Source organism: Musa acuminata, chromosome BXJ3-10, assembly GCF_036884655.1.
Source record: "Musa acuminata AAA Group cultivar baxijiao chromosome BXJ3-10, Cavendish_Baxijiao_AAA, whole genome shotgun sequence".
Lineage (NCBI taxonomy): Eukaryota > Viridiplantae > Streptophyta > Magnoliopsida > Zingiberales > Musaceae > Musa > Musa acuminata.
In genome coordinates this window covers 33,711,174-33,731,488 of record NC_088358.1, presented here as the reverse complement: position 1 = coordinate 33,731,488, position 20,315 = coordinate 33,711,174, and the positions used below count along the sequence as shown (strand labels likewise).

The 20,315-nt window shown below is 36.9% G+C and overlaps 2 protein-coding genes across 8 annotated transcripts in view; one reads left to right on the top strand and one right to left on the bottom strand.

Annotated features, from left to right (window-relative positions):
* LOC135651863 (ADP,ATP carrier protein 1, mitochondrial-like) overlaps window positions 1-10,803 on the top strand; it is a 29,470-nt gene extending 18,667 nt beyond the window's left edge. Inside the window, exons 1-4 of one of the 5 annotated variants that reach the window (XM_065172399.1) lie at window positions 3,612-3,722; window positions 8,395-8,920; window positions 9,615-9,986; window positions 10,237-10,803. In XM_065172399.1, the coding sequence (XP_065028471.1) occupies window positions 8,414-8,920; window positions 9,615-9,986; window positions 10,237-10,533 (1,176 nt within the window). In that variant the 5' untranslated portion in view covers window positions 3,612-3,722; window positions 8,395-8,413 and the 3' untranslated portion in view covers window positions 10,534-10,803. Of the gene's footprint in view, window positions 1-3,611; window positions 3,855-4,106; window positions 4,256-5,037; window positions 5,088-8,394; window positions 8,921-9,614; window positions 9,987-10,236 lie in introns of those variants that run through there. The other 4 variants (XM_065172401.1, XM_065172400.1, XM_065172397.1 and 1 more) reach the window with 4 other exon arrangements.
* Window positions 10,804-11,612: 809 nt separating this feature from the next.
* On the bottom strand, window positions 11,613-17,497 carry LOC135651737 (uncharacterized). 3 transcript variants are annotated; one of them, XM_065172131.1, is made up of 5 exons: window positions 17,380-17,497; window positions 16,895-17,178; window positions 16,600-16,735; window positions 13,072-13,233; window positions 11,613-12,589 (listed from the first exon to the last, which is right to left on the bottom strand). In XM_065172131.1, exons 2-5 carry the CDS (start codon window positions 17,080-17,082, stop codon window positions 12,098-12,100), a joined length of 978 nt encoding a protein of 325 aa, XP_065028203.1. In that variant the 5' UTR covers window positions 17,083-17,178; window positions 17,380-17,497; the 3' UTR covers window positions 11,613-12,097. The 3 variants fall into 3 exon arrangements, with proteins under 3 accessions (XP_065028203.1, XP_065028204.1, XP_065028202.1); XM_065172132.1 differs by having other exon boundaries at window positions 16,895-17,202; window positions 17,380-17,401; XM_065172130.1 differs by having other exon boundaries at window positions 16,895-17,427.
* Between the last annotated feature and the right edge of the window lie 2,818 nt (window positions 17,498-20,315).

Here is a 20,315-nt window from a genome sequence, read left to right as displayed (position 1 = left end):
AGATCCACATTTAATCTACTTGAGGAATGAAGTATAAAAGGGATTGAAGTCGAATTTTTAAATTTTGGAGGATGGCCTTTTGAGTTTCGGGATAGAGTATGTGTTCTAAATGACCCAATTATCAATAACTAAATCCTGAAACTAGGTAATATTTCAAAGTATGTGATAATTTGGATTAGATTGTTGATTGCATTTTAATTTTATGGATTTTAAGACAAGGTCACACCTTTTGTATGTGATAATTTGGCGGGAGTGACAAAGGTGGTATCGGAGCATGATTTAAGGATTATTAAGATATTTGATTCATTTGATGTGCATAATTATATTGATGTTTAGTAAATTATATAGAGATCGATGAAATTTTATTTGATGTCTTCTCGGAATCTAGGATGACATCGACATTTGGTCTTCTTGCTTCATCTTCTCGTGGGTCCTATTGTCACCTCCATGCTCTCGTTACGTGTCCTCGTGTAATTACATTCTGATCACGTTCATGCAAACCCTAATAATAAAAATGTCATCAATTATATTAATTATGATTATTAGATGAAAATTATGATTTGATTGTTATAAGAAATGGGCAGGACTCGATGATATTGATGGTATCTATCTATGTGCAATCTGATCTTATTCACAAATTTAAAAAGGATAACTATGAGATCCACATTTAATCTGCTTGAGGAATGAATTAGAAAAATGATCGAAGCCGAGTTTTTAAATTTTAGAGGATGGCCTTTGGAGTTTTGGGATAGAGTATGTGTTATAAATGACCCAATTATCAATAACCAAATCTTGAAGCAAGGTCATAATTCAAAATGCATCATGCATTCTGGTAGCACTAAGATGTATAGGGTTCTCCAAAGTCATTATTAGTGAGAAGGTTTGTAGAAGGTGATTGCGATGTATGTTTCAAAGTGTTTGACTTGTCGGCAAATCAAAGCAGAAACTTGCTACAACCGACGTAGGCTTGATAAAAGAAGAGAAGAGGAATTGAAGTAGAAGAAGTTTTGCTTTGGCTTAATGTTTCGGATCAAATCCTCATATTTGTGATTCAAATGTTTCTGAGGCTAGTGTTAAATGTTTTTGTTGTATAAGTACACTTTGTACCTAATTAAATGTCGATGGTAAATATGAACTTATGTGTTTTGTGGAGGTTTTAAAAGATACGACCTTGTGATCAATGTTAGTTTTGTGATTGTATAAATTCCCACACTTATGGATTTTATGATGTGGTTTCGTTTAGATGAGTTGGCTTTGGATTTTATGAATCTTTGAGCGTTGTATCGTATGATTATAACTACAAAGTCTTATGAATTGTGGATTATGGGTGTGAATTATGACTTGAATGATTTTTAGTGTCCTTAAATTTAGTTTGGATTTTGTATTAGATTGTTGATTAAATTTTAATATTATGGATTTTAAAACAGGGTCAAACCTCCTGAATGTGATAAATCGGGGAGCATGACAGAGGTGGTATCAGAGCATTATTTGAGGATCACTATAAGATAGTTGATACATTTGATTTGCAAAATTATATTGAGATTTAGTAAATTAAATAGAAATCGATGAAAAATTTCTTTGATATCCTTTAGGGATGTCGAAAGATACGATCTGCCAGCCATGCGAAACAAGGAACATTAATTATGTTAGGTTGTTCTTCCCAAGTTAATCATAAGTATAGATAGTTGGTTATATAGAAAAGGGTACCCTTTTTTTTTTTGTCTAATAGACACAAGCTGTTGGAGGAAGTGGATATTGATGACACTGGCATGGGTGCAAGTTCATTTTTTATCATGGATGGAATATGGGTTTGTTGGTTGTCTAGACAAATCAAATATATTGTTTATCTAAGAAAATATATCTCGGTGGGAAAGTAATTGAAACGTGAGAATAACATTTAAACATTGAAGGCTAACTAGGTAAGGAAAGGAATTTGGGACTTGGATATCTTCCAGACTGTCTCCAAAATATTTTATCATTGTTCCACTCATCAACATAAAGTGGCCACATTTGGTGCACTTTCTGAATTCACACACATTAGACTGTCAAATGATATAAGAATGATAATTTCACAAGGTTGAATAGAGTTCCAAATGGGAATGCTGCTGTGATTTTTGTGTTAGAAAGATAGGAAAAATTAGAGTAAGAAAGAAACATCGTAGGGCAATGATATAGATGAGAGTTAAGACCCGATGCTCCGATAAATAAACCAAGATACATCCTTATTTCTTTTACTTGTTAGTAATCCTTTTGGGAATGAACCCAAACAATTTCTGCTCAATATAGTATTCCAAGACTGCACGATGTCAGCTGGCATAATCTTTTTTCCTGGTTTTGACTGGTTGATTTACTATCTAAGAATTGACATCACATTCCAATCAGTAAATGCATCTAATGCTTAGATCTCTAGATGAGTCAATAAAAAAAACTCTATTAAGTGCACGGGCTTCTATTAATATCAGGTCTCGAGTTGGGCCAATGTAGGATGTGCTATCCCTAGAGCGACTCTATTGATGTGCAGTCACCTAGCTCACCCAGGAAGAAACAACGACTTATGTAGGGAAAAATAATAATAATTTAACCAAGTGAAGACTAAACATAACATAACCAACTCTATTGTATTTTTACTGTGTCGACACTATCAAACGACGAAGTATCGCCATCGGGCATCGACTAAATGGATATGTGACAATTCATGCACTTGTCATATCTTTTCGCACTCCATTTCCACCGTGCTAAGGTGATGATTTTTTTTTGTTTTTACACATATACCTTTTATCAATTTCATAATAATATTATTTTATTTTAAAATTTAGATATAAAATAATTTATAGGTGAATATTTTTGAAATTTTTATTTTTTTAATTTATATTATATATATATATATATTTAAAGATAAACGATGACATGAATTATCGTTATAAATATACATATAATTGGAATGTGACAGTTGTTATCGTTCTTTGTAACGGTTGCACGTGCTCATACTGATTCTCCACGTTATAGAGAGAATTCAGTTAAGGTCATCCCATATATTATATGTTGTTATAGAGGGTAGCACGATCAATTCATGACGATACCGTTATGCCACGTTGTCCAATGATGATTCCGTTACTGGATCGTTTCGAGCAACCAGGGCCTCGCTCTCACCGACCTGTGATACTAGACACTCCACTCCTATATATTCTCCTCTGTCCTCGTCATCATATTTCTTGAAACGTCTCGTTTGTTCTGTGTCTTCGCTCTCTTGGAGCTATGCAGTTGCTTCCGAGTTGTTGTTGGTGATGTGATCCGTATCTTTACGCCAGGTGGCGTCCTTCGTGAGGTGAGCGGCACGCGAGTCGAACATTTGCGCGAGGTAATACGTTCTTCGACCTTTCACATCTCGTCGGTTCCGACCGGCTTCCCCCGCGTGATTGGGTTCCACTGCGTCTCTCGAGTGACGAAGGTAATCGGCGTAGCAACGGGTGATACAAGGACAGGTGGTAGACTTTTGGACACTGCCACGTGGACCTTTCACAAGGTATTGGTCATCGGTGCTTTGGTGAGATCCGACGGTAAGCGTATCATGTCGCATAAATTTTTCTTTACGGAACTTTGTATGCACCCTAAGAGAAAATAGGAATCAGTGCCATTTAATACGCGAGAGGACCTCTCTCAGCCACGCATTGTCGCCTCCTCTACGCATTGTCTCCGAAAAAAGAGGGAGCGGCTTCGGAAGGGTAAAACCTTAATCTCATGTGAATTCTTCCTTGATTTCTGGAGATTTTTGTCTATTTTCATGTTTTCTTCGTTTATCTGGTTGCTGATCGTGTATCTGACCGGATCGATCGGGTCCTGTGTCTTCCATTTTGGTATTTTCGAGTCGCTTTAAAGATATTTTCAAGTGTTTTCTCTACTAAATTATGGATCGGTGTGATCTTTGATTAAGCAATCTGTTAGACAGACATCTGTCCTTGTTTCCAGATCGGTATCATTCTCGTCTTTTTCGTGTTCATTTTTTTATCGATCTAGCGCTGGGAATCTTGTTTTAGAGACGGATATGGTGGGTATAAGGGTTGGTTGTTTAGATCAGGTAGATCTGCAACGGTTTTACGGGTGGCCTTGTTCTATATGCTTGATTTTCTTTACTGACCGTTGTATGCACCCTAAGAAAAAAGAGGAATCACTGCCATTTAATTTCATCCCGTTTTTGCGTTTCTGTCGCCTCTCTCCTTTGTCTCCGAAAAAAGAGGGTGGGTGCCGCTTCGGAAGGGTAAAACCTTAATCTCATGTGAATTCTTCCTTGATTTCTGGAGATCTTTGTCTATTTTCATGTTTCCTTCGTTTATCTGGTTGTACCTGAGCGGATCGATCGAGTCCTGTGTCTACCATTTTGCTATTTTCGAGTCGATTTGAAGACATTTACATGTGTTTTCTCTACTAAATTATGGATCGGTGTGATCTTTGATCAAGCAATCCGTTAGACAGATATCTGTTCTTGTTTCCAGATCGGTATCATTCTCTTCTTTTTGGTGTTTATTTTTTGATCGATCTAGCGCTGGGAATCTTGTTTTAGAGACGGATATGGTGGGTATAAGCGTTGGTTGTTTGTAGTGGAAACCGTTAGATCAGGTAGATCTGCAATGGTTTTAGGGGCGGCCTTGTTCTTTACGCTTGATTTAGTATATTAATCGCATCTGATCTCCTTTTTTATAAGGATTGTAGGCTGTTTCAGGGTTCTGGTTTGCAAATTTGGTCCCTGATAGCTTTTGAGGTGGTAGACATCTCAGATTTGCTTGGGGATTTTAGAACTTGGAGCTTGTAGCTTCTCTAATTATGATACGTTTATTGATCTATGACTTGCAGTTTTTTATGTGGCTAAATTTATAGTACATAGACTTGGCACCGATAATGCTGTAGTTATTTACTTCTAAAATCAAGTATTTGTTTTGATGTGGAGTAGCGTGGTTTATATATATATTTGCTCTCTTTTACAGAGTTATTTAAACTATTCCATTGGAGATCGTCCATTTTATTTATAGAAACCCATGGTGGTCAATTTTATGATCTATGAAGCTCTGTATTTTGTGTGATGAAACTTTAAGGTTAATTTTTACCGTTGAAATTGTTAACTGTTGTATTTTATATTCTTGGTCATCTGCAATTCTTCATGATGAGGTATTTAATTTGGTAAACGTTTCATTTGTTTGTGGCTGTTTGCTTTCTTCTCTTCGTGTATTGATTGTTTACTGTATTTTATGTGATTCTTTATAGCACAAATGTCTGCACATTTCCTTTATATAAAAGTACCAGCCTTGTAGGTTGTTCATAAAAATTGTTCAGTTTTGCAATTCTCATGACAATATCCCAATTATCACATTTTTTTCAATCTCATAATCTTAAACATTAATGCCTCTTTTTTAGTCTATTTTTAGTTAATTATGGTATGGTCAGACAAAACTACTTGTATACAGTTAAAACTTCAGTATAAGAGGAAAAATATATTTTCAGGGTTTTTTCTTTTTCTGATTGTTTCCTATCCTCCGACAATCCATTTGTTAGATCTTCAACCTCTGTTTGAATGTCCAAAATCTATCATCACATGTTATTTTAAGCCTATAAAATTGGAAAATAGAGTTCAGATATATTAAATTCAACCTCTAAATGAATGTTTAAAATCTAACAAAATGTGTTAGTTCAAACCTTTAAAATTGACAAAAAGAGCATTAATTACTTGAAATGAAAGTATGGCCATGCTTTCACACAATGCTAATATTATAGAAAAAGTACTACTTTACAGTTAGGATTAAATTTAGATTAGGGATTTGGAAAAGGTTGGGAGGATGAAAAGGAGGCACAAAGATATGTTAAGCTTTCTATTAATATGGTTTCCATGAGGTAAAAGGATACAACATCTAATGTTGAAGTATTATTCAGGATAAAGGAACACTTAATTTGTCATTGTGGTTAATGAAGTTCCAAAATCAACTGTTGTTTAGTGTTTTAAGGATTAATGTATATATATATATATATATATATATATATATATATATATATATATATATATATATATATATATATATATATATTTCAATCTCACATCTTCTAACACTCTTTCTCACAAATTCTCTTGATCAATATCAATGAAAATCGTTCGGAACATGCTGCAAAGCTGCTAATCAACGTTCAGAAAAGATAAATCCATTATCCCTGCCTTGTTAGGATATTTTTTATTTAAATAGAACTAAATTTGCATTTAGTTCTAACTTAAATATCCTCAATTAGGTTTTTTCCTGATTTGTATATATTTTCTGAGATTTTTTGGGCACTTTGTGGAACTGTCAACATGTCCTGATGTAACGTGTATCGTTATGTCAGCACAGATCGGTACATTCCGGACTGGCTAAAGACCAGCACTGTCAGTCAGCATGAAATTGCAGTCCTTGGATTTAACAAACATTACCAGGATATAATTAATTGGAGTGCTTCAAATCTTTGTGGCATGTACCTTGTTACATCTTTTATTATTCTGTCACTATTTTTTTGTTGGGGATGATATTATGTATATTACCTTGTCGATGATCCCTGTTGGGTATTCATTGTTGCTTTTTAGCTTCATTTGTTCAGACCTCTAAAGATATCTACCTTTTTATCCATATGAGTTATAAATTAATAGAGATGCATGAAGCCTACACAAAAATTGTCAGCTGCATCTTCAATGACCCATTGAGTTGAAGAATACAAAGATAGCAAAGCTGCAGCACTAGTTGCATCAGAGTTTTGTAAAGGATGAATTAGTAAATAGCCTTCATGTCTCATAATGTTAACGTTATCATGAAGTTCACTTGGAACTAACAGTAGAGTTCCAAGTGAACTCTACTAGCACAAAGGCTTAAATTGTGTATATGCCTTTGTGCTAGTATACCATTGGTTTGAACATGTCAGCATGCTAGCATACCAATGGTTTGAACTTTGAACATGTCAACTAACATAGGTTTCAATAGATGAGATTGTCTATCTATAATTTTGTTTTAATTGTGATGCATGACAATTGATTGCTATGATCCTACTTGATGCAATTACAGATAACAAAGGCCATATGGTCTCAAGGAAACTCAAAATAATGGCCGTATGCCATGGAGAAATTCAAATTTTCATAAAGAAGAAGATCATAATCCCATACTGTATTGACTACTGTTATTAGGCTTCCATTTATTATGTTATGCTAACAAAAATACTTATATAGCAAAAGAAAGAAAATAAAAGTAACAATCATTTAATTTTGTTACATTTTCTCTTCCTTCCTTTTCCTAGTCATATAATGTTAATATTCTATCATATAAATTCTAATTTGATTCTCTGTTGTCGCCATTATGTAACTTGGTTCTTGTATTGTTATTACAATCCCTTAATATTTTACGTAGGAAACATCAGTATCCTGATCTAACTAAAATTTATACAAATCTGATAAAAAAAATCATTTCCTTGTATTCTAATAAAATAACATCGTGAACACTTAGAAAATAGAAAAAACCTATGACTCAAAATTTAACCCATATTGTATTTAGAAAATACAGCAAATTCAGAAAATTTAAGCCTAACACTTCTTGATGCAACCTGGACATAATTAGAATCAGTTAGTATTTCGGCTCACACCGATTGTCACTTTGAGAGGCTAATCATGATGTATAGTTTTTTCTTAAAAAAGCAAGTTCCTATTCTGGTTTGCATTGTGTAATCCCATGGTTTTTTAAGATCATCCTTTTTTTTATCACTGAAACATCATGGATAATTAATTTAGCAAGTCAGCTTGCTGAATTGTTGCAGCATACTAGTGATGCATCCATCTATTTATTTGCATGCATATATGTGGTATCAATTTGATGCATATGCATGCATAACAATATTATGCATTTCTTGGGTAAACGTAAGCTAATAGTTGGAACAGAATGACTAAGTGTACTGAAGGAATTAATTTTCTCTTGTTTGACAAAAATTGAGGACCATAAGTTAAATCAGCCTGCAAATATATTTGTTCAGATTGTTGATTCACTTTTTCCAATTTCATTGTCTTATTCTGGTGGCACCAGAATATCTAGTGCTACTTGAGGAGGTGTTTAAAGAGTAGGATTTAAGAGTTCACTATTCCTTGTCTTTTTGATATATTTGATTCAATCAAATACCGGGATATCTAATTATTACATTTTTTATGTCCTCTAATGTACATTGTTTGTTCATCTGACTTCTCTCTAACTCACTACTTTAGACGTGTTGATTCTTTGAAGGAATATCACAAGTTGGTTATTGCTTATGCTTTGAGTTCATATGGCAGTGACTATGTTATATTTATCTTAGTAATGTTGCTTGAATCTTGGAAATCTTTTCCAGAGCTTAATAGTTATTGTTGTGTAGGTTATTTTATCGGCACACCATGGCAGATCAAGTTAATCACCCAACAGTAATGCAGAAAGTTGCTGGCCAACTGCATCTGAGGTCCAGCTTTTCTCGAGATCCACAAGCTTTGAACTGCAGCCTGTATAGCCCCTCTTTGTATCAGAGATGCTTCACAACAGTAAACTGCACAAATGGGGGATTTCAGAATCCGTCAATGGCAGTTTACAGTGGTACCTATGAGCTACCCATTGTAACATCTGTCTCACCTGTTTTTGCCCATGCTCCTGCGGAGAAAGGCTTTGCAGGCTTTGCTATTGATTTCCTCATGGGGGGGGTTTCTGCTGCGGTCTCCAAGACAGCTGCTGCTCCTATTGAGCGTGTGAAACTTCTGATACAAAATCAGGATGAGATGATCAAGGCTGGGCGCCTCTCTGAGCCTTACAAAGGAATATCAGACTGCTTTTCCCGAACAATTAAAGATGAAGGTGTTTTGTCTCTGTGGAGAGGGAACACAGCCAATGTCATTCGTTACTTTCCCACTCAGGTAGACTTATATGTGGTTGTGTTACATATTTACGCAATTTAACCCCAAACATTTGTTCATATAAAAATTACCATAAAGGTGCATACAACTGGTGAATTTAAGTTTGCATCTGCTTCTTAAGGTGTCTGGTCATTAGCAGGCTGGTTTTGGCTCGGTTTTTTATGGCCTTGTAACTACTTTGTTATTGCTTTTTTTCTCTCAGAATTTCTTCTTGCTGTGTCATTATGCATTTCTCTTCTAACATTCTTGTCACTGTAGTTGATATTTGTCTGAAGTATCAAAAAGATGATATAGCAAGCATAAGTCTTCATTAACTGTGATTTCAATGTAACTGCCTTACATATTGATCTGTAAGTTTGTCAGCATAGCGGTGGTGACTAAAATTGCTGAATCTGTGTGTAACCATCAAACTTCATGCTGCTTGGTTATGGCTTTTGATGCAAGTCCTACCTCCTCAACCAGTTGTTACAATGTGTCATTGGAACATCAGTCAGTTGAATTAGTCAGTTATAATTTGTACATAAGAGAATGTATAATTTGTCTAGTCAGATTATAATCTATGAAACAAATGGCAATATGTAGAAATTGATTTATTGTTTCACTTTCTGGTATAAAAATTATCTTTCTTACCATCATGTGTATTGTGCTTTTCTATCGCTTTAGTTCTACTTACCAAAGGGTTTATTGCTTCCAGGCTCTGAACTTTGCCTTTAAGGATTACTTCAAGAGGATGTTTAATTTTAAGAAAGACAAGGATGGATACTGGAAATGGTTTGGTGGCAATCTTGCTTCAGGTGGTGCTGCTGGTGCTTGTTCCTTGCTTTTTGTATACTCTCTAGACTATGCTCGTACGCGTTTGGCAAATGATGCAAAGGCCGCGAAGAAGGGTGGGGGAAGGCAATTTAATGGTCTTGTTGATGTTTACCGGAAGACCCTGAAGTCCGATGGCATTGCTGGACTCTACAGAGGATTTAATATTTCATGCGTTGGGATTATAGTGTATCGTGGTCTTTACTTTGGAATGTACGACTCTTTGAAGCCAGTACTCCTCACTGGAAGCCTGCAGGTAAATCTTGGCCTTGTGTGCAAATTCTACTTGCTTCATATTCTATCTTTCGGTGAAATATTAGATGTACCTTTTTTTCGAAACTTGGTTCCTAAATTTTATAAGATAATCTTTAATACAGGTAATACACGGCCTTACTTTTCAGAAATGTAGATATAGCAGTTGGAGTAGACTTTTTTTACTTTAAGATATGTTATTCTCTGTTGCAATGGATTTTTTACTTTTTAACTATTTATCAAACTGATTGCAGGATAGTTTCTTTGCGAGCTTTGCCTTGGGTTGGTTGATCACCAACGGAGCTGGCCTTGCATCTTATCCTATTGACACGGTAAGGAGAAGAATGATGATGACCTCCGGAGAAGCTGTCAAGTACAAGAGCTCTCTGGACGCTTTCTCCCAAATTCTGAAGAACGAGGGAGCCAAGTCCCTGTTCAAGGGTGCTGGTGCAAACATCCTCCGTGCTATAGCTGGTGCCGGTGTGCTTGCTGGCTACGACAAGCTGCAGCTGATTGTCTTTGGGAAGAAATACGGCTCTGGTGGTGCTTAAGGATGCATCGTCATTTTTTCTCATATGATGACGATTTTTATTTCAGTATACATGCATCTCCGTGCGAGAAATTCTTGGACGTCAATAATTTTTGGTAGTGGGAGATCCTCCCTACAATTTTCGGGTGGAGTTCTGTTCTCCGAAACCTTGATTAGCCTATTATGATTATTAGATACTGCTTTCGTGAAGTTGCGATGACGGCGGAGTGATGATGTCTGTACTCTGCAAAGCTTTTCCTTGTTAAGAGATAACTAATCTGTCACTTTTCTACATCTTGTTATTTGTCTACACTGCAGTTTGTTATGATATTGGGAGCTGGATAATTAGATATGTGAAACAAAACAAAAGTTAGTTGTCGCCAGGAGTCGTATATTTTTATGCAAACAATGTGAAACAAAAGACTATATAGCGGCTTGCGGTGGTGTTTTGGGGAATTGATCAAGACAGATCCATTTCCTCATACAATTAGTGTTTAACCTTCAGATTGTACCTCTTGTGTGGAGGTATGGTCATTCTGTTGAAACACCACTGCAAGTATCACGTTCTTGAACGCGACTGTGCTTGTTCTCCCACCAGTTGTTTTCCTCCGAAGCCTTTCACCGTGATATTTATAGCTGATACAGTGATGCAATTGTATGTGACGCTACAGGTGAAGTGTTCCCTCTTGAACGATTCTCGACTTTTCCCTCCTCGCTGGACGAGACAGCCAGGGCGCGGCTTTGGGATTCGGCAGGAGGCGAGCCGGCTGAGGAGTCCCCCGACTCGGCAGACGAGCTGGCCGACCTCGTTGACCAGACACTTTAAGAAGCAGATGCAAACTTAAATTCACCAGTTCTATGCACCTTTATGGTAATTTTTATATTGACAAATGTTTGGGGTTAAATTGCATAAATATGTAACACAACCACATATAAGTCTACCTGAGTGGGAAAGTAATTAATATGAATCTTCTATTTCTGTAGAACATAATATTTTAATTAAATTAAAAGTAATTAATTTTTCTGTTTGCAATTTGAGGAAAACAACTCTGAGACCATAGTTATGATGATACAGCAGTGATGTGAATTAGACAGGTAATGGGTTATGAAGATACAATCACATAAAATGGATTCTTAGTACTCTGCAAAGTCAGTATGTATTTGTGAGAAAATATCATCTAAGAAAGCAACCGTGCGCACAAACAGACTTTTACTAGAAAAGCTAGATAGTATCACTACTCTGAGCTTTGCATTGTTTCCTTAAGCCCACCGCTCCAATGAACTGTTGGTTTAAGAGCTTTGCTTCATAGCGACGACACAAACACCGACCAAAATACAGATGCATACACTGCTACTAGCTGGACCTTTCATATAATTTATGATAAAAGCCCTCCAACAAGTCAAACTGATCTCTGACTAGTAGTATTTGACGTTGGTGTGTTCACTGCTTGAGATGTTGCTAGTCGGGCGTGCTATCTTGCATACAGAGATGCCTTTGGGCAATATTAAATCCATAAAGAATCTGATCAAAACAGAATAATTGTGCATATGCAGATTCAACACGATGACATATGACAGGAACATGCTCACCGTCGAAATGCATTGCTCTCATGGGCTGCTGAGCTTCCCTGCGAGTAGTAAGCACGACGACGGACACTCTCTTCTATCGTAGCACTCCCTCCCTTTTCAGCTCCATATATGCTATTTTCGGCAGCAACCAAAAAATTCTTGCCTCTTGAAAAGCTTGCCCTCATTGCTTCTTGGGCATCAGCCTCCGTTGCTCTCTTCAACCGCTTCATCCTTTGCTCCTCGTGGAGTTCTGCATCCAGTTGCATCTCTCTTAGCCGAGCTGCTCTCTCTTCCTCCGACATCTTTGGTACACCCCGACGACGGTTATATCCAGGTTGTTCTCTTTGCCTGTTGGTTTCCCTGTTCTTGTCTTCCATGCCAAGCTCAGAATCAGTATGATGTTGTTCAGATGCAGAATAATTAGACCTTGTACCATCTTTCTCGTGAGTGTATCTCGAATGCCTTTTCTTTTCTTTCTTATCTTGCTTCTTCTTTTTCTCATCTTCTACCTGTAAAATTGAAAAGATTAGTGATTCAATTGAAGATGTGGTATGCTTATAATTCGAACAACAATTCTTCGTTTGTATTCTTAAGCCACATAATCATTTGAGAGACACAGGAAAGAAAAAATAATTTTTAATAGTAAGAAACTTATAAAATATTGATTCTCTGACTTGGGAGGTTCAGTTTGCTGACAGCCTGATACGGAAACAAAGAACAGTGATTCATGAAAAAAGTTAATCTATCAAATAATGGCATGGAACTAAAAGGATGAAAGGGTTTTTGGCCACAGCTTGCCATCATTTGAGCAAACTGTGGTGATTTTGGCAAACGAATTAGCACAAAACCAAGCACAGGAAGGTGTAATTTAATAAAAGAGTCCAACAAAATTTTGAGATCTGATAATTGTAACTATGCAGATTATTTAGAGAAGAAACATGTTTATGGACATTCTAGCATCCATAAAAGGAAAACAGACAAAACCACTTACAGATTTCTTAATCATTGCCATCTTTATGGGATTATTCTTTATTCGAGCAAGTGCTTCCTGCTCACGCTGACGGATAAGGAGCAAAGGGTCAGAGTGAAGTTTCCTCCAAGTATCATTTGCAGACTGAGGCTTATCCTCAAATAGAGCTCCAGGAACGGCAGCCTGACATACATTAAGAACTTATCACATGTTATATTACATCATAGGAACAATGAGGAAGGTGCATAATGAAAACCAAAAAGTATTGATAAAAAGATGTAACGACAGTACAACATACGAGTAGTTAAATTGAGAAACAAGATGACAACATTAAACATTAATATACCAACATATAAGACGGCTAGTTTTAAGAAATGCATAAAGCACATTCCAACTTTTCAATCAAGAAGTGATGCAAGCAAGCAAACAAACAAAAATGAACTATAATAAAAGGCAACAATGGATCTACAGGAATAATGAACACTTGATATTGTGCATGTCTCATGATATAGCAAAGAAACTTTCCACATGTATAACATGGTGGCACAGTATTACACTGCGTCCAACAGCTAGCATATCAAAAAGACAGCATGCAAAAGCCTCAATCAGACATATTTAGTAAATACTTATTTTACTCACCTAAATCTACGGTAAAAGCCAACATTGTAACAGTACTCAGTCCATTTCATCCACAAATACAAATGTTTATTTGTGAAAGATGTAGTAAACAAAAGGAAAAATAAAACAGGCTCCAGAAAGAAGAGTATAAAGGTGGGTGTACAATTACAGTATCCACAATGGCATACAACATTTTTAAATATATCTTGCATATATTAATATATGATTTTTCACAAGAGAAACTTCCTATAGTCACACACCCCTATTCTGATCCGCCGGAGGATCATTGTTGTGTTTTCCATATAACAGAAATTGTCTGCTGATGTACCGATAGCTAAAGCAGCATAGCTACAATGGATCAATAATTTTATTCTTAATGAGGTGAAGAGTTGGGACTTGGTAACACCACAGATAGCAAGGAAAGAGACGGGGAGTGCTCTTTTTGCTACTCCTCACCTCAACTAACCTCACCCCTATCCTCATTCTCAGGTGGATTATTGTTATGTTTTACATAAACTAGAAACATTCCACTGATATACCAATAGCCAATATGGCTTATGAGGACTTATCTCCAGGTAAGAAACTAGAGAACCGGGATTTGGTAACACCACAAATAGCAAAAGCTAGCTGCTACTGCACAAGACAGAACAACATGCTATATGGGTTGAGATTTCAAAGATAGAAGTGAAGGAAAGCAACAAAAAAAGAAGAAAGAAAGAAGAGGAAGGACACAAGCACAGAGAAAAAGAAAGAGAAATGTAGCATAATGATGAATTTCTACTGTAAGAAGAAAAATTAGCATTCTGATGCTACTCTTGAGGTGTATTTAGTTCATAATTTTCCTAGTTTAGTGTAGTTGTAGAGCTTGCAAACAATCAAAATATGTTGTTTTAAAAGGAAAAAGTTCATGAAGCACTAGCAAAAAAATGGTTTCTAGCTATCTGTCCTAGCCATTTTTTGCCCATGTGGTCAGGAGTATAGGTTGAAAATTACTTTATCTCTTTACATAAAATGAAAAAAGTTTATAAGAACAGCATATCTCTAAAATTTTAAGCACTCAAACTCTGGGACACTTCATGCATCTAGAAAATGTCAATCCATGAAGCCACAGTATAGGAGCACAATGCTCAAGTCACATATAGGTGTCGGAGCTTTAAATGATATGTCGAGTATCCTGCTTACCACTGCAAAAAGGTAAAATATTTACTGTTAAACTATTAAATGTGACTGTCAAATATTTTATTTATTATCACCTTGATAATGCACTTACAATCATGTACCAGCCATGATGAATCAACTATCTACTCATGGTAAATTGACATATGCATTTTTTGTATAATCACATATATTTATCAGGTTTGATCATTGATGACAGCTGAAGTGGCAGTTTCCGAAGATTTTTGGGAACGGTGAACATGATCAAGGGTCAGACAAATCGTAGTGAAACTTAAAATAATTAAGAGAAAAAGGTATGGTGAACATGATCGAGGGTCAGACATATCATAGTGTAGCTTAAAATAATTAAGAGAAAAAAAAAACTTGAGCGTGCTCAAGTTTGTGATAAAAATTCTTCTATGTTTCACATTAGTTCTTTTATGAAAAAGTAGACAAAAACAAAAAAGCCTCCGCTATTCCAAGTCCATCTTTGAACATGAAATCCCTAAGGCAACTTATCAAGATAGTCATTAATATATAATTGGGTTAAAGAATTTTGGCCACCTTAAAATTAATGCAGGTGTTGCCCGAAATTCCATATCTACTGGAGTTCTAAAATAACTAAACTATTACTAATAAATAATTCGTAAGAGACATGTATGACTGATGTCGTTCGTAGCCAAAGTGATGGAAATTCTTAGATGTTACTGAATACTCTGAAAATGGGTTTTCCTATTGACAAAATTCAACACAAAAAGAAGTTCCATGAAATAAGAAGTGCATCTGGTGCCTGAAGCTCCCAGCAATATGAGGTGTAGGGAAGGGTAATGTACACAGTTGTAGCCCTAAAAATAAAGGTTCCATAAAATAAGAAACAAAAGAGAAAGATATACATGATTATGATTATCATCCAGTGATACTAGAGGTCAGCAAATCATGGTTACAAACTTTTCATATTGTGGTATGATAAAGTAATAACTTGTAGCAAACAGACAAAGCTTCTCATGCTCATCCGATAAAGTTGTAGATTGATGCCAAAGAGAAATCTCTTTAATATAATACTAATTTTATAAAAAAACTCTAATGTAAGATAGCCAAAGAAAAATCCCTTAAATCAATTTAGTAGAAAAGTTCATGATGCATTTATTAACCAGCTATTAGAATGGCATTCATTATTAAACATAACTTAACGTACTCAAAATCGTGAAAGAAAGCTTTTATTTCTAGTAATGCTTATTTGGATTTTTTTCCCTAGTACCGATTATTAGGTTTAACTAGCAATGATGAAACAATCTCCAAATATCCTGTGCTTCAGGACTTTCTTGCTAGGAACTGTCTGACTGGGCAATTAAAGATACTTTGAGAAAGCATGTATGGCTTTTCCTTGCTTCAGAAACAATAACGTGTAAATAGTAATAGAGCAAAGAGATGATAAACCAGAGGGATAGAAACCAATAAATATTATTAAGTCTCCATATGATTAAATTTATTGTTGTCTCCGCTCTCCACACTTGGAAAAAGTATTGTTAAGTCTCCATATGCTTAAATATCTCATTCGGGATTGTGATATTTCTTTGATGCAACCTTCTATAAAGTTATTGTTCAAGTACATGACTGTATTCTGAAGCCCCGTTCAAGATGTAGAAAATTGGACGTTCAATTGATGCCTAACAACATCGCCATCACGATATACGCCATATCTTTATACCCAATCATGATGATTCACAAAAATGAAAATCATGATAAAAGTACATAATAATCCTAAAAGAATTGTACCTTGGAGGAACTAGCCTCGGATGTTGAGGTAGTGGAAGCCGCCGCTGGTGGTGCTTGAAGAGCCTTGAACCCATCTGAGCTCCCCTTTCCCACCGCCAATCCTGACTCGTAGAGAAAATCCAACCTTTCTTGCCTCCTAATCGGATCAATCCCAGACAATAGCACAACGTCAGGAAAGCATGGCGCTAAGAAACAATCAACGAAACATTTTTTTTCCTCAAACAATCAAACAGAACCCTAACCCTTACCCTAAAATCAAGAAACTAAAGAAGGAAACTTGGGGATCGGGGCTTACGGGACGAGGCCGGCCTGTTCCTGGAGGAGGTGGAACTCGGACTTCTCGCGCTCGTCCTGGATCTGCTTGCGGAGCTCCTCGAGCTTGCGCTGCTCGGCCTCATGCTTCTGCTCCGCCTTCCACACGTTCTCGATGTTCCGGAGGCTCCCGGTGTGCCATCCCTTCTTGTTCAGAAATTTCAACGCCATCTCGTCCTCCAAGAACCCCTCGCGATCTCCTCTTGTTCGATCTTTTTCTTGCCCTTCTTGATCTCTCCTTCCCTCTTGTCTTCGATTTGGGAGAAACTAAGGGAACAGGGATGAGGCTAACTGGGAACACACTTGAAAATATCTTTAAAGCGACTCGAAAATACCAAAATGGAAGACACAGGACCCGATCGATCCGGTCAGATACACGATCAGCAACCAGATAAACGAAGAAAACATGAAAATAGACAAAAAATCTCCAGAAATCAAGGAAGAATTCACATGAGATTAAGGTTTTACCCTTCCGAAGCCGCTCCCTCTTTTTTCGGAGACAATGCGTAGAGGAGGCGACAATGTGTGGCTGAGAGAGGTCCTCTCGCGTTTTAAATGGCACTGATTCCTATTTTCTCTTAGGGTGCATACAAAGTTCCGTAAATAAAAATTTATGCGACATGATACGCTTACCGTCGGATCTCATCAAAGCACCGATGCCCAATACCTTGTGAAAGGTCCACGTGGCAGTGTCCAAAAGTCTACCACCTGTCCTTGTATCACCCGTTGCTACGCCGATTACCTTCGTCACTCGAGAGACGCAGTGGAACCCAATCACGCGGGGGAAGCCGGTCGGAACCGACGAGATGTGAAAGGTCGAAGAACGTATTACCTCGCGCAAATGTTCGACTCGCGTGCCGCTCACCTCACGAAGGGCGCCACCTGGCGTAAAGATACGGATCACATCACCAACAACAACTCGGAAGCAACTGCATAGCTCCAAGAGAGCGAAGACACAGAACAAACGAGACGTTTCAAGAAATATGATGACGAGGACAGAGGAGAATATATAGGAGTGGAGTGTCTAGTATCACAGGTCGGTGAGAGCGAGGCCCGGGTTGCTCGAAACGATCCAGTAACGGAATACAATATCCTCCTCCGTCTTCATAAACACATCACGAACGTATAACGTGGAGAATTAGTATGAGCAAATAGAAGCTCTACCAAGATTTGCCGAGGTAAAAAAGATCAAATCGTTGGATAGAATTGTTAGTCATGTCCAAGATTTGCCAATGGAAAAAACAAGACTTGGTTTCGCCTCTCTCTCCTCTCTCCTTGTTGTTCTTGGGTTTCATGTGTTTGCTTTCTTCAGATGGCAACAAGCCAGCAAATAATCCATGAAAAAAGAAACTTAAAACAAGAGAAGAAAGATATCTGCAGCCCCAAAAAGTACAGTTCAATTGCAAGCAGATGCATGCTTTTAAGTTCCATAAAAGATTTTGAGGGGAAATGCATGTGCATGAGGCCATTCATAATTTTTTTTCCCCCTCTATGATGGTCAAAAGCTCTCGATGAAACCCTAGAAAACATACTTCAGTTGCAAGAAGATGTTTCAGAGGTCAATAAAAAGATTTTGACTGGAACTGCATCTATTCATGAATTGCTTGGTTTCCTTCCAAGACAACCTTATATATTTTTTTTAAATTTAATATTTTATTATTTTTTTGTCAATTTTACCGGGTTATTTTTACAATATTAAGTGTACTATAATAGCATTAATTGTTATAACATTTATAGAAAACCAAATATCTCCTATATCTGGGTAGCACATCATCTTGTCAGAAGAGAAATCTCCCTAAAGTTGGAGGGAACACCGTCCTCGCTCCTTCTCTCTCTCTCTCTCTCTCTCTCTCTCTCTCTTTGTAAATTACTACCGTAATGTTCTTACTGCCTTACGGTCCTTGTCAACATGAAAGAAACTAGCACTCATTTGAGGGCCATCGAAAGTAAGTACTACCATTCTCTTTCCTGACTCCCTTTGCCGCCCTCCTCCTCTCCTCCTCCCTCTCCTTTCACCCTCACCCCAAATATGCAGGTGGAGGTGGAAGCTCCATCCCGCAACACGCTTCCCCTCGAGGTGGTACAGAACTCTCTCTTCGGTTCTCAGCGACAATTAAGTTCACGAACAAGGTAGGGAATTCTGGTGAAGACTCCAACAGTAGTCGATGGCGTACATGGGAGAGCCAGGCATTTCACTTCTGCTCCTGCTAGTATTTCTTCCTCTCTCTCTCGTTTCTCGTTAGGAGATGGAAAGGCCTGCCTCCGGAAATTTAAGGTAGATGGAAATAATTGCAATAGAACTCGAATGCATTCCAGTGTATATATATCTATCTCTTGATGTAGCTCTTCTTCTTCTTGGAGGAAGTGCAAGTAGAGTTAGATAGTTTTGATATTGTTAGTCATCAGTAAATTCTTGACTTATCTCCACTCCCTTTACACATCTTATATCATTTAATTGAGTGAAGAGATGGATGGAAAAATAGCAAACTAATTCTTACACAAGAATTCTTCTTTGGTCTAATAATTTTGTGAACAAGAATCTACTGTTAAGATGCTGAACTCAGATCATTTCAGCAACTCATGGCATGGAGAAGAAGATGATGCATCATCTACATATCATTTTTACCCTTACAATGTACTTTGCACCAACCACTCTTGTGATATATAATCATTTGCATATCAACATTAACTCTAAGCATGGAATACTGTTATCAGAATCCAAGGTTGTCGGCAAGGTGAACCCCACATTGGCCAAGAGACCTTGTAATTTGCAATCATAGTAATATGATACATTTGGACTCATGGGACAAGAGTCTGCATCAAAAGTAAACTCAATATTAGTTATCAATCACAAAGTAACTTTTATGGTACCAGTGTTCTTGAGCTGTTGGTTTTGACTTCAAGTGGGCAACGGGGGCAGGATTTGGATCCATTGTAGAGTTTGTGATGGAGGGTTGGCTAGTGACAGGTGAGTTATATATATATATATATATATATATATATATATATATATATATATATCATCATCATCATTTAGGGTTTAATTGTAGGGCATAATGCTTGGAATGTGAATAGTTACATCAAGGACAACACTGTTTTGCATTTGAGGAGCACCTCAGCATCAAATGCAAGGGGTTGTCACCAAGTCCATATGGTATCTTCAGGACATCTTTAGTGAAACAAATGAGAAAATAATATTCATTTTTTTTCGAAAATAATTATGGTAATCCACCTAATTTTCAGTTTCAAACAAAATGATAAGAACAAGAAAATGGGGTCCATGGTGTATGTGTCAACCCCACTAACATAGTTTGAGGGGCAGTGGGAATCACTTGCAGGAACAAAATCCAACTTAGAAATAGGACTTTAGACTGGCAGGTTGGGTTGATTGATTATATTCCAAC